The following is a 12,110-nucleotide window of genomic DNA, read 5'->3' as shown; positions in this document are numbered from 1 at the left end:
TGTAAAAAGACATCTCCTCTGTACCTACTTCCAAGCACCTTAAAACTGTGCCCTCTCATGTTAGCCATTTCAGCCCTGGGAAAAAGCCTCTGACTATCCATACGATCAATGCCTCTCATCATCTTATACACCTCTATCAGGTCACCCCTCATCCTCCGCCACTCCAAGGAGAAAAGGCCGAGTTCACTCAACCTATTCTCATAAGGCATGCTCCCCAATCCAGGCAACATCCTTGTAAATCCCCTCTGCACCCTTTCTATGGCTTCCACATCCTTCCTGTAGTGAGGTGACCAGAACCGAGCACAGTACTCCAAGTGACTTACAGTGCTTCAACTGACTCTGAAGACTAGCAGTATTCGTTTAATGTTTAGATGTTCTTTTCAGCCGCAGCGTAGGCTTAGTTTCCCTTTTGAGAGTTTAGTTAACGGCCCTGTCTGGCCCAGCGTTTATTGTTTTCTTCGATTTTGCAAGTCCAGTGGCTCAGGGAAGGCAGAATGCAAAACAGCAGCGAAGCTTTGCTGTGCCCTTTCCAAGTCTCGACAAGCACGACAACGACAAGAATGGAGTTAAATGTACTCACGATTAAATAATAATTGCCTGACAAGTGCAAATTCACAAACGCAATTGCCGTATCTACTGCGCTGCCGAATCCGTGATTGTGACACCCGAGCTGTAATAGTGTTGTGCTAACCGCTATGCTATGGTGTCACCCCATTAAATAATCTTGAAACTTGCAATGATTAAGAAAAAAAAATTGGACAAGAACTACGATACAACCCTAATGTCCTTCATCCTAGGCTGAAGCAGTACCATTCTGGGTTTGCTGATGACACAAAGCCGACCGATCGTGTGGGCCACGAGGATGATATGGAAAAAGGTCTGTGGGCAGTGGCAGACAAAAAAAAAATGCATTCAACCAGATTGGTAGGAGTAAAAAGAAGTTTTTTTTTTAAAAACAGCAAGTTTGAAAATTTATGTTTCCTACTGAGATTGCATCTGGAATATCGTGCATGTGTCTGGTCTCCCTAACTAAGCAAAGACATACTTGCGTATTGCAGCTGAGTTCAACACGTTGTTTATCACATTAGTGGAGCTTTGAAATGCGCACAAGGGAAAGATGTTTCTCACTCAGTGGCCTCTTCAGTAGGTACACCGACTCGTTAATGCAAATATCCTCAGCAGCCAATCAAGTGGCAGCAACTCAATGCATAATTATTACACATTATTATTGCAAATTATTGCACATTGGCAAATTATTATTGAGCATATTATTATTCTGTACTTTATTAGTTAAGTCTGCACACTGCTAAATGTGTCTTTAAATGTTGCCGCTGTAATGAAAGAATTTCCTACTAGGGATCAATAAAATACTTATTATTATTACAATGAAAGCTCAACGTCATGCACTTGAATAAAAGGGGATAACTACACTCACTTGCCCCAGCATTGAAATGTTCCCACAACCAATGACTTCACCTTAAGGACTCTTTATCTCATGTTCTTGTAATTTATTGCTATTCATTTATATCAGCATTTGCAGAGTTTGTTGTCTTCTGCACTCTGGTTGATCTTTCATTGATCCTGTTTATAGTTACTATTCTATAGATTTGCTGAGTATGCCTGCAGGAAAATGAATCTCAGGGTTGTATATGGTGACATATGTGTACTTTGATAATAAAATTTACTTTGAACTTTGAAAGGAATCAAGGGAATTTGTGAATAGATATAAAGAGATCAGCAAATTCTGAATTGTAGAGAAGGCCCACAGAGCTGAATAGCCTTCTCTTGCTTCTATTTATGTCCATAATAAACCCAAAATTTATACAGAGCTTAAGTCTGCATCTACAACACACTTCATAAGTCGGGATGTTGGAGAAGGCGGTTTGGGTTCGGAGGAGCTGAGCTCATGACTGCGTTGCTGCCCGCTACTCAAAGGCATGAGAGTTGGTGCGTGAAGGCGGCTTGTGGTAGATTGTCATGGTTACCTCACTTGCGATCGCGAGACTCTTTTGCACAGTGATAGCGTAAGTCTTGTCTGGTGGTGCGGTTGTAGAAGCCACGTAGCCTCGATTGTAGATTGACGAGGCCTCAAGCCAGGGGCTTGCCTACAGCTGCAGGCCAGGTGAGGCAACGCTGGGGGCGGTGCAACGTGGCGTTGGGGGCTGTCTTCTCCCATTGGTGCTGACCTCCCATGTTCGAGCGGTGCAACGACAGTCTGGATTGCGTGCGTCTGCGCACTGCCAGGAGATTGTACATCGATTGCAGGACATGTCACTGAAGGTCTTCGACTACTTACGTGTTATTTTTCCACGCGAATGCTTCTTTACTCGCTTTTTTGAATGCGCAATTTTGTTCGTTCTGCACCATGGCCCCCGAGGAACGCTGCCTCATTCACCCTATCTATTATGGTTGGATGATAATTAAACTTGATTTGATTTGTATATCACTCTACTGTCAAGATAAAGCAAACAGGGAGAAAGAAAGTGACACAACTTACATGATACAAAGTAAGGCTTTCATTGTACATATCCAGTTAATTTCCCAATCTTACAGATATGGTGAAAAGTTTATACGTCAGACTGGATGGAATAAAGCTGAAAATAAACTACCCTTCGTGTTCTTTCTGAAACGATCTGATTTCTAAATCTATCTAGATTAGTTACAAATTATTAAAATGGTATCACATGATTAGAATCTGTTTGCTTGATATAAATGGTGTGGTAGCAGCTTTGAGGGCCTCTTGATAGTCCTGAAATCGAACCTCAGTGCAAATTGGCGCCTTCAGCTTCCCTGCTTGAATGAAGCCACACAAATGAGAGATCATTTCCTGCAGCAAACCTGGCAAAACAGAAACACAGCTTCAAAAAAATATAGAGTTCCATCGTGTTAAATGAAAAGCACACACCTAGGATATTAAATAACAAGAAATTGAGGGAAGCAATAATGAATCAGAATCAGAATTAACATCATCAGGATATGCCATGAAATTTATTAATTTTACAGCAGCAGTACAATGAAATACATGATAAATAAATATAGAGAAAAAACTGAGTTACATTAACGTGTGTGTATGTGTATTATTACTGTTTTATTGTTGCCAAACAATTGATACTAGAGCATACAATCATCACAGCGATATTTGATTCTGCATTTTGCACTTCCTGTGTGTGTGTGTGTGTGTGTGTGTGTGTGTGTGTGTGTGTGTGTGTGTGTGTGTGTGTGTGTGTATGTATATATATTTATTTATTTATTTATATATACACACACACACACACACTTTTTTGAAACAGTCAAGTTAAAATGGATAGGTATATGTCAATGGTCTGGGTGCAGGTCAATTGGACGAGGCTGTTTAAATGGTTCGGCATGGACTAGATGAGCCAATGGGCCTGGTTCTGTGCTGTACTTTTCTACATCTATATAAATATACCCAAAGATGTGGCCTCCCCAGCTATCCGTGCCAATGAATTCCACAGATTTACCACCCTATGTCTGAGGAAATTCCTCCGCACCTCTGTTCTAAATAGACATCCTTGTATTCTGAGGCTGAGTCTCCTTGTCCTAGACTGCTCCACCATAGGAGCTCTGTCGTGGGCAAAGTACTGGAGAGTTTAACATCGGTAGCTGAGCGAAGGGCGCTGAGTAGGCTACGGTCAATTATGGAAAACTCTGAACATCCTCTACATAGCACCATCCAGAGACAGAGAAGCAGTTTCAGCGACAGGTTACTATCGATGCAATGCTCCTCAGAAGGATGAAGAGGTCAATACTCCCCAATGCCATTAGGCTTTACAATTCTACCGCCAGGACTTAAGAACTTTTTAAAAGCTATTATTAATGCTTTTTGAGATAGTGATTTAGATGCATATCATATTTTTTACTGAGTTAAGTATTGTATGTAATTAGTTTTGCTACAACAAGTGTATGGGACATTGGAAAAAAGTTGAATTTCCCCATGGGGATGAATAAAGTATCTATCTATCTATCTATCTATCTATCTAGGAGGCATCCTCTCCATGTCCACTCTATCTAGGCCTTTCAATATTGAATGAGATTCCCCCCTCCCCCACCATTCTTCTAAACTCCAGTGAATACAGGCCCAGAGCTATGAAACATTCCTCATACATTAACCCTTCCATTCCTGTGAACCTCCTCCGGACCCTCTCCAATGCCAGCACATCCTTCCTCAGATAAGGGGTTCAAAACTGCTCATAATAGTCCAAGTGCAGGCTGACCAATGCCTTATGAAGTCTCGGCATTACATGCTTTCTTGTATATTCTAGTCCTCTTGAAATGGATGCTAACATTGCATTTGCCTTTCTAACTTTAAAATAAATTTAATCAGGGAATTTCAACATTACCTCCCAAGTCTCTTTGCACCTCTGATTTCTGAATCTGCTCCCTATTTAGATTTTTATTATTAATTGTAAAGTTAAATGAGTGGTAATTCATGATGAAGGTTGCGTGATCTGCTAACAGAAGAAAAAGGAACATAGCATGCTGGCTTGAATGCCATAATTTCAATTACCAAATCGCATCATTCAAGCTAAGTTTTATAAAGGAAGAAGGAAGTCAGATGATCCAAAAATCAACATCAAACCAAAGAATTGACCGAGAATAATTACAAAAGATTGTCTGTATTCTTCCTTGCTCTGAAAAATAACAAAGCCTCATCAGAATTAAAGTAATCAAAACCCATGAGGCAAATTTCAGCTTCAAAGTAGACTCACCGTGCCCATGGTCTTTTTTCCACTGTGTCACCCAGAACCCACGGATCTTAACATCTTTAAAAATTAGTGTACTCTGGGAAGGAGAAGAATAAAATGCTAAAATCCCGATGTTAGCATCCAGATCAGACAAAGCACATTTTTCTGCACTAGCATAATATACATACAGTAACATTCCTTGTTATAGAGCCATAGAACACCACAGCACAGAAACAGGCTCTTTGGCCCATCTAGTCTGTACCAAACCTATTAAACTGCTTAATCCCATCGACCTGCACCCAGACCAATGCCCTCCATACCACTCACATCCATGTACCTATCCAAATTTTTCTTAAGTGTTGAAATCAAACACGCATGCACCACTTTTGTTGGCAGCTCGTTCCATACTCTCACCAGCTTGAGTGAAGAAGATTCCCCCCTCATGTCACTCTATAAACATTTCACCTTTTGCCACTTAGACCTCATCTAACCTCAGTGGAAAAAGCCTGCTTGCGTTTACCCCACCTATACCCTCATAATTTTGTACACCTCTATCAAATCTCTCCTATGCTCCAGGGAATAAGATTAGATTAGATTAGATAGATACTTTATTCATCCCCATGGGGAAATTCAACATTACAACATAGTCGTAACCTATTCAATCATTCCTTACAACTCAGGTCATCCAGACCCGGCAACATCCTTGTAAATTTTCTCTACACTCTTTCAATCTTATTGATATGTTTCCTGTAGTTCAATGACCAGATTAGGCCTCAACAATGTCTTATACAACTTAAATTTAATATCCACACTCCTGTACTCAATACTTTGATTTAAGAAGACCAATGTGTCAAAAGCTCTCTTTACAACCCCATCTACCTGTGATGCTATTTTCAAGGATTTATGGATTTGTATTCTCAGATCCCTCTCTTTTACCGCTATCCTTGGTGCCTCATCGTTTAAATGTTACCCTAGCTTATCGTTCCAAAGGGAGGCACCTCACACTTGTCTGCATTAAATTCCATCTGCCATTTTTCAGCCCCTTTTTCCAGCTGGTCCAGATCCCGCTGCAAGCTTTGATAGTCTTTCTCGCTGTACAGTACACCCCCAACCTTGGTGTCACATCCACAAGTTTGCTGATCCAGTTTACCACATCATCATCCAGATCAGTAACATACATGACAAACAACAACGGACCCAGCACCGATCCCTGTGGCACATCCGATTCACCGCCCTCCAGAGAGGCAACCATCTACAACCGCTCTCCCACAAAGCCAATGTCTAATCCAATTTACTACTTCATCCTGAATGCGAAGCAACTTCATCTTCTTGACCAGCCTCCCATGTGGGACCTTGATAAATATATTGCTAAAGTTCATGTGGACAACATCCATTGTCTTTCCTTCACCAATTTTCCTGGTAACTTTGCTATAACTGATGGTCCCCTAAAACAGAATACAGAGCCAGCATTCACTGCTCAAAAGGCACAACACTAAAACCTGTCAGGAACTTCTGCTTTAAGATGCCGCTGGTGATGCCCAGTGGCTACTTATCGGTGGCAAAATACAAGACAAAGAAAACGACTAAACACCTTATTAATAATGATCGCCACTAACAATGGAGAGACGAGCTGAGGCAGAGGCGAATGCAAGAGCAAGGGAAGTCCCAATGCCTGACCGATTTAAGTGCCCGGCCAATTGGAAAGGTCAGGTACAGGCCAAATCATGGCAGTGGGGTCTAGACACCTGAGCAGTCCGAGAGCGAGGAACAATCTGCTGTCTGGGCAATTTAAATACTGGGCCAGATTGGAAAGGTCAGGGTGTTGGGACCGGAAGTGAGGGACCGGCCAGTTCTGCTCGCTGCTCTGCAACATTTAACTTTGCTCCGTGCTGAACTAAGGCCACAGTGAAGCTGCGGTCCAGCAACGTTCACTCAGCACTACGATGAACTGAGGGGCTGTGGCCTGCTCCTGCTTCGGGTCTTTCGTAAAAAGAAAGCTCATTCTGTGTGGAATGAGCTTCCAGTAGAAGTGGTAGAGACAGGTTCGGTATTGTCATTTAAAGCAAAATTGGATAGGTATATGGACAGGAAAGGATTGGAGGGTTATGGGCCGAGTGTGGGCCACTGGGACTAGGTGAGAGTAAGCGTCGGCACGGACTAGAAGGGCCGAGATGGCCTGTTTCCGTGCTGTAATTGTTATATGGTTATATGATTATAAAACTTCAGCTCTAAATGCAATTTGCTTACTTTTACTGTTTGCACGATTTTATATTTATATATTTATATAAAATCAGCAAGAAACAGCAAGATCCAGATGGGGATATATTTTTGCACTACTTTCTGCTTGAATTTTCATCCTTGGATCAGTCATCTTTGGCAAACTACATTAGTGAATGATAAGGACATTCTCAGCTTCACCATTAACACTGGAAATCCAGAGTACTATAGGTACAACAGGGAAAAAAAATCAATCAAAGCCAGGCAGTAAAATCAAGTCACATTGGCATTCCATCTCACGTTACTTCACAGAGAGCAGATTCCTTATACACACTTGGTTCTAGAGTCTAAACACCAAAAAAACAACTGCAGATGCTGTGGATCTGAACACTCAGAGGTACATACTCTAACCACCTGTGCTGGGAACCTAATGCAAACCATTGCCCGCAGCAACGAAATACTAATCTCAGTAACACCTGTGTAGCACCGGTCTTATCGCGTGTGACTAGTCGCCGCACTCCTTGAGAAGATCAAACCACACTAGGTGCTAGCGGGCCATCAGAAAATTCTAGGTATCGGAAGGAGGCAGCGAATGGAAACCACACACTTCTGGAAATATGGTTTTGTTTACAAGAAGAAGAAAAACAATATGTACAAAGTATTTACATGAGCAAGAACAATTCAAAATTTCAACATTCTATTTAGGTTCCAAATCTTAGATATCAAACCACAACAAATTCCTTTTTAATTAGATTCAGTGAGATTCCTTTATTACTCTGATCTCTCTAGCTAATTAGAACTGGTGTTATTCCCTATTTAAAAGTTTACAGACTAAACTTTCCTTTTTACTTATCCCTAGTTAGTTAGAAAACCAAATATAATTACTATTCTTAAGTATTATACTTAACTTTAGTTTCAGTTCCAGGCAGTGTATCTACAAGTTTAAATTCAAATTCAAAAAATTATATATACACACACACACATACACATACACACACACACACACACACGCAGTTTAACTCCTTTCACAACAATTCTCCAACATCACACCTTTTAAACAAAGTAAATCTCATTCAGTAAATTATCGAAGTCCTTGCAAAAATAATCAGTTCTTGGACAGAATCAAATTTGGATTCTTCGAAAGAAAATAAACTTGTACATCCAACCATATTAAATCATCTGCATCATTACATATTTCGCTCCCACGCTGGTTCTTAGACTCTTGGGTGGCTCAACATCTTGTTTCTTGGTTCAATGGAATGAAATAGTTCATCATCCACAGAAAGTCAGTTCACAAACTTGGACCAAAACTTGAGCAAGTCCCTTGTTACGATTCTACAGGACTAATTCCCGACTACACAGCAGGGGTTTTCGATAATGGTCTCTGTCGATATTGCCTCATTATAGCTACTGTGTGTTACAGCCGTTGCTTCAATACATTCAATCTATTGTCTCTCCTCCAGGGGTTTCACCCTGAGGTTTTCAAGTAGGGTTAAGATACTCACTACTCATTCCATTCCTAATAGTTTATGTCTTCAGCTTCTAATCCTTGCTTCGTTTCTCTTCTTGCCTCTGGCTGCGTCCGGCCCGCCCCTCCATCACATAGTGGTATTTTCAAATTCTCCATTAAAAAAAAAATCGGTAAGCCTTGCTTTCATCCCTCCGCACATTACATCTTTGGGTTTAATTAACCTGGGTTATACAAGTGTTGCATGATTCAATGCAGAGTGAACCATCAAGTCTCTGTGCAGAGGCTGCCTACAAATGATGAGGAGTTGACGTGGCCCCTCGCACCAAGATGTAGGATTGAAGGCTGCATCCTGGCTGGCACGGGGAACGGGGGCCATTGTCAGGGCCTAGAAGTGGCTACTCCAGGTGATGGCTGAATCAATCCCCTGAGCTCTGATACTTCTCTATGTTAATGAGCTCAAGATATGTTAAGTCAATTTTATTGTCATTTAACTATATACATGTATACCGTCCCTCCAAGGGGACCACAACCTTCTCGTAGTTTGGAGGCTTGCATGCTTCAATGACCACAGAGCTATGTTAGATGGAGACAGGGCTTTGTGTTTTGCCTCTCGGTAGGGTTACCCACGCCAAACAGGTCAAAGGGTAGAGATCAGACTAAAGGCTGATTTATACTTGTGTGTACGGGCTACGCCGCAGCCGACACCGCAACCCTGATTTTCACTTCTGCGTCGCTCTACGCCGTAGCAAGCATGTGTTCGTGTGCGCCAAAACGCTAGCTGGCGGTGGGGTTTCTATGCCACTGTGTTGAGCTTCTTCGTGAGAGACATGGACGAGGAAATGCATTTCAAACATTTCCGCATGTCGGCAGGTAGATTTGACAATTTGGTTAATCTATTTCGTATCGGTGTACCCACAGCCTACAGACATGGCGGAGAAGCAGCAACCGGAAATGCGGTGCTACCAAGCGGACCAATCATAGTTGCTGCGGTCTGCGTCGCCGCGACGCGAGTTATTTCTTTGGGGAGGTGCACGGCACCCTACTGCGTAGGGTACGGTGTAGGTACGGCATAGAGTATGCATTACCTACGGTGTCGATGCAACGCACAAGTATAAATCAGCCTTAAGAGTGCTCCACTGGTCCTCCAGGCTCCAGGGTTCAGCTCAGTGCTAACAACCCTGACTGGTCAAACAAAGTTGTCGCAGAAACACTAGTGAAGAATCCTTCTACATCTGAGTGTGACAGTATTCTCAAATCCCCGCAAGGGATTTGCATGACTGACAGTAGTGAAGACAGAGAGGAAGCTACTGACACGATGAGGGAAACTCTGAACACAACCAGAAATAGAGGGCCTTCATTGCCGCCCTAAACACCAGCAGCGTAACGGGCAGTAAGTAAATAAGTAATACTGTCAAACAAGACGTTTCTTCAAACCAGGGTGTAAAGCACAGTAGTATACATAACACACAGAACTTTATGAAAGTAAGGATAGAATCTACAGATGAATTAAACATAAAGTTCATAATTTAAATATTGTAAGGTACAGAACAGATTAACGGTGACACCTCAAATGCAATGTGGCAGGGAATTCAGAAGCCTAATTGCCTGAGGGAAGAAACTGCTTCTCATCCTGACTGTTCTTGTCTTTATGCATTGGAGTCTCCTGCCTGATGGTAGAAAGTCAAAGAGGATACTGGATGGATGGGTGGGATCCTTAGTAATACTAGGGGCCCTGAGTACTAGGGGCTCCTGATAAATGTTCACGATGGATGGCAGGGAGACCCCTATGATTCTCTCAGCCATTCTCACAGTCCTTTGTAGGGACTTCCAATCCGATGTTCGGCTGCGTCCATGCCGGACGGAGAGGCAGCTTGTCAGGATGCTCTCAATGGTGCTCCTGTAAAATGTGGTTAAGATGGAGGTGGGGGGGGGGGGGGGGGTGGCCTCGCTTGCCTCAATCTCCTTAGGAAGAGGAGGCGCTGCTGTGTCTTATTGTTCAGGGAGGTGATATTCAGGGACCAGGTGAAGTCATCTGTAATGTGAACTCCCAGGAACCTGGTGCACTTAACTCTGTCTACGGAGGAGCCCTGTATTCATCTGCACCTTCCCGAAGCCCGTAATGATTTCCCTGGTCTTCTCCACATTCAGCCTTAGGCTTTCTTCTCAAGCTAATCCATCAGCCACTCCGCTTCCACTCTGTACTCCGTCCCGTCATAGTTGTTGATGAGGCCAACCACTAACATAAGCTGGTTAACTATATTCAGCCAACTTCCAACTCAGCACTCACTCATGCTTCCACTGAATCTCAGGTTTAGTGAGTGTTACTGTGGTAGTTTGCCAATCACAGTCCACCTCATTTTGATTTTATGCTTTTAATGGTTACCTTGCCACGTCACTAGCAGAGTAGGTAAAGATCACGTGATTATTCCATCACAACTGCTCCTATATAGGATAAGAACTATGAGCTCCTGTACTTTTATATTGTGCCATTACTATTACATTTGGCCAGTACTATCAAACAATATAATCCCAAAAGTTTAGAATTTCATTCTTAAAGAATTCGACTCCAATTATTTACCATAAAGGTCAGAAGAAACCATCTAAAATAGTAAGATGAGAAATTATACAGAAATCAGTCTTCCTTACCACTGGAATTGTGACAGGTTGTTTTGCCATTCCACCATATGTCACAACAGTTGCTCCTTTCCTGTATTAGAAAGATCCAAAATAAGACATGGCCTGTGGTAACAAAAGTCATATTGAAAAAAAATCAAAAGCAACCTTGAACTTTATTATGTGCAGAGCATAATATTAGGATTTTCTCATTGGTGCCCTCTTCTCATTGTTACAGGAGGTACAGAAGCCTGAAGGCACACACTCAATGATTCAGGAACAGCTTCTTCCCCTCTGCTGTCTGATACCTGAATGGACATTGAACCCATGAACACTACCTCACTACCTTTTAAAATTTAACTATTTAATATATACATTTACTGTAATTCACAGTGATTTTAAACCTGATTCTGCTTCATTTGAAATTATGTGACCATTTGCCAAATCACCAGTATCAATTACCGGTTGCTTATGAATACCACAGGTATTAATTGTTTTGGTCTTGCGTTCTCTCAACTGAGCACAGTTCTCTGTTATTTTAACCCTTGAACATTCTTCAAACCTTCATTCACGGTGTTGCAGAAAGATCATTGAGACTTGCACAACAATAAGCAATTTTAGGCACCATAGTCTGTTTCAATTGTGTTCATTTCATTAATATCTCAACCACTATTATCTGTGATGGCACGACATGTAATGTTGATTTTAAAAAATCATAACTCCATTTCGGAGAAGTATTGAAGAATGAGATCTCTAAAGGGAAACTTAAAGCCACAGTTCTCTGAGACTGTTCACACGACTCCAATCTTGTATGATAGCACCCTAGTTCGGATTTCATAATGTGTTATTAAGACAATTAATTGCACACCTTAATTCTTTAACCCAATTAACACTAATTGGGTTTTTTTTCCAATTTTAGATAACCCTCACATCTGGTGCCCTTTTCTGATCCACCTAGGTACTCTCATACCCTTTTCTACCCCCATCTTCTCCTGTTACCAACCTCCATGAGAACCACGACCTTGTGGTTGGCTTTGGAGGCTTGTGTGCCTCAGTGACCCGGAGAGCTATGCTGGCTGGAGTCAGGGCTTTAGGCTTTGTCT

The 12,110-nt window shown here is 41.9% G+C and overlaps 1 protein-coding gene across 4 annotated transcripts in view; it reads right to left on the bottom strand.

Moving 5' to 3' along the window:
* Window positions 1-2,493: 2,493 nt before the first annotated feature.
* Window positions 2,494-12,110, bottom strand: part of mecr (mitochondrial trans-2-enoyl-CoA reductase) — a 47,379-nt gene continuing 37,762 nt past the window's right edge. For 3 of the 4 annotated variants that reach the window (XM_073028433.1, XM_073028434.1, XM_073028435.1), the window contains exons 8-10: window positions 11,041-11,101; window positions 4,731-4,803; window positions 2,494-2,838 (exon numbers count right to left, since the gene is read on the bottom strand). In XM_073028433.1, coding sequence (XP_072884534.1) covers window positions 2,681-2,838; window positions 4,731-4,803; window positions 11,041-11,101 — 292 coding nt within the window. In that variant the 3' untranslated portion in view covers window positions 2,494-2,680. The remainder of the gene's footprint in view (window positions 2,839-4,730; window positions 4,804-11,040; window positions 11,102-12,110) is intronic. The other variant, XM_073028436.1, reaches the window with a different exon arrangement.

The sequence above is a fragment of the Hemitrygon akajei genome, chromosome 24 (assembly GCF_048418815.1).
Source record: "Hemitrygon akajei chromosome 24, sHemAka1.3, whole genome shotgun sequence".
NCBI lineage: Eukaryota > Metazoa > Chordata > Chondrichthyes > Myliobatiformes > Dasyatidae > Hemitrygon > Hemitrygon akajei.
This window is presented reverse-complemented; position numbering and strand designations above follow the sequence as displayed.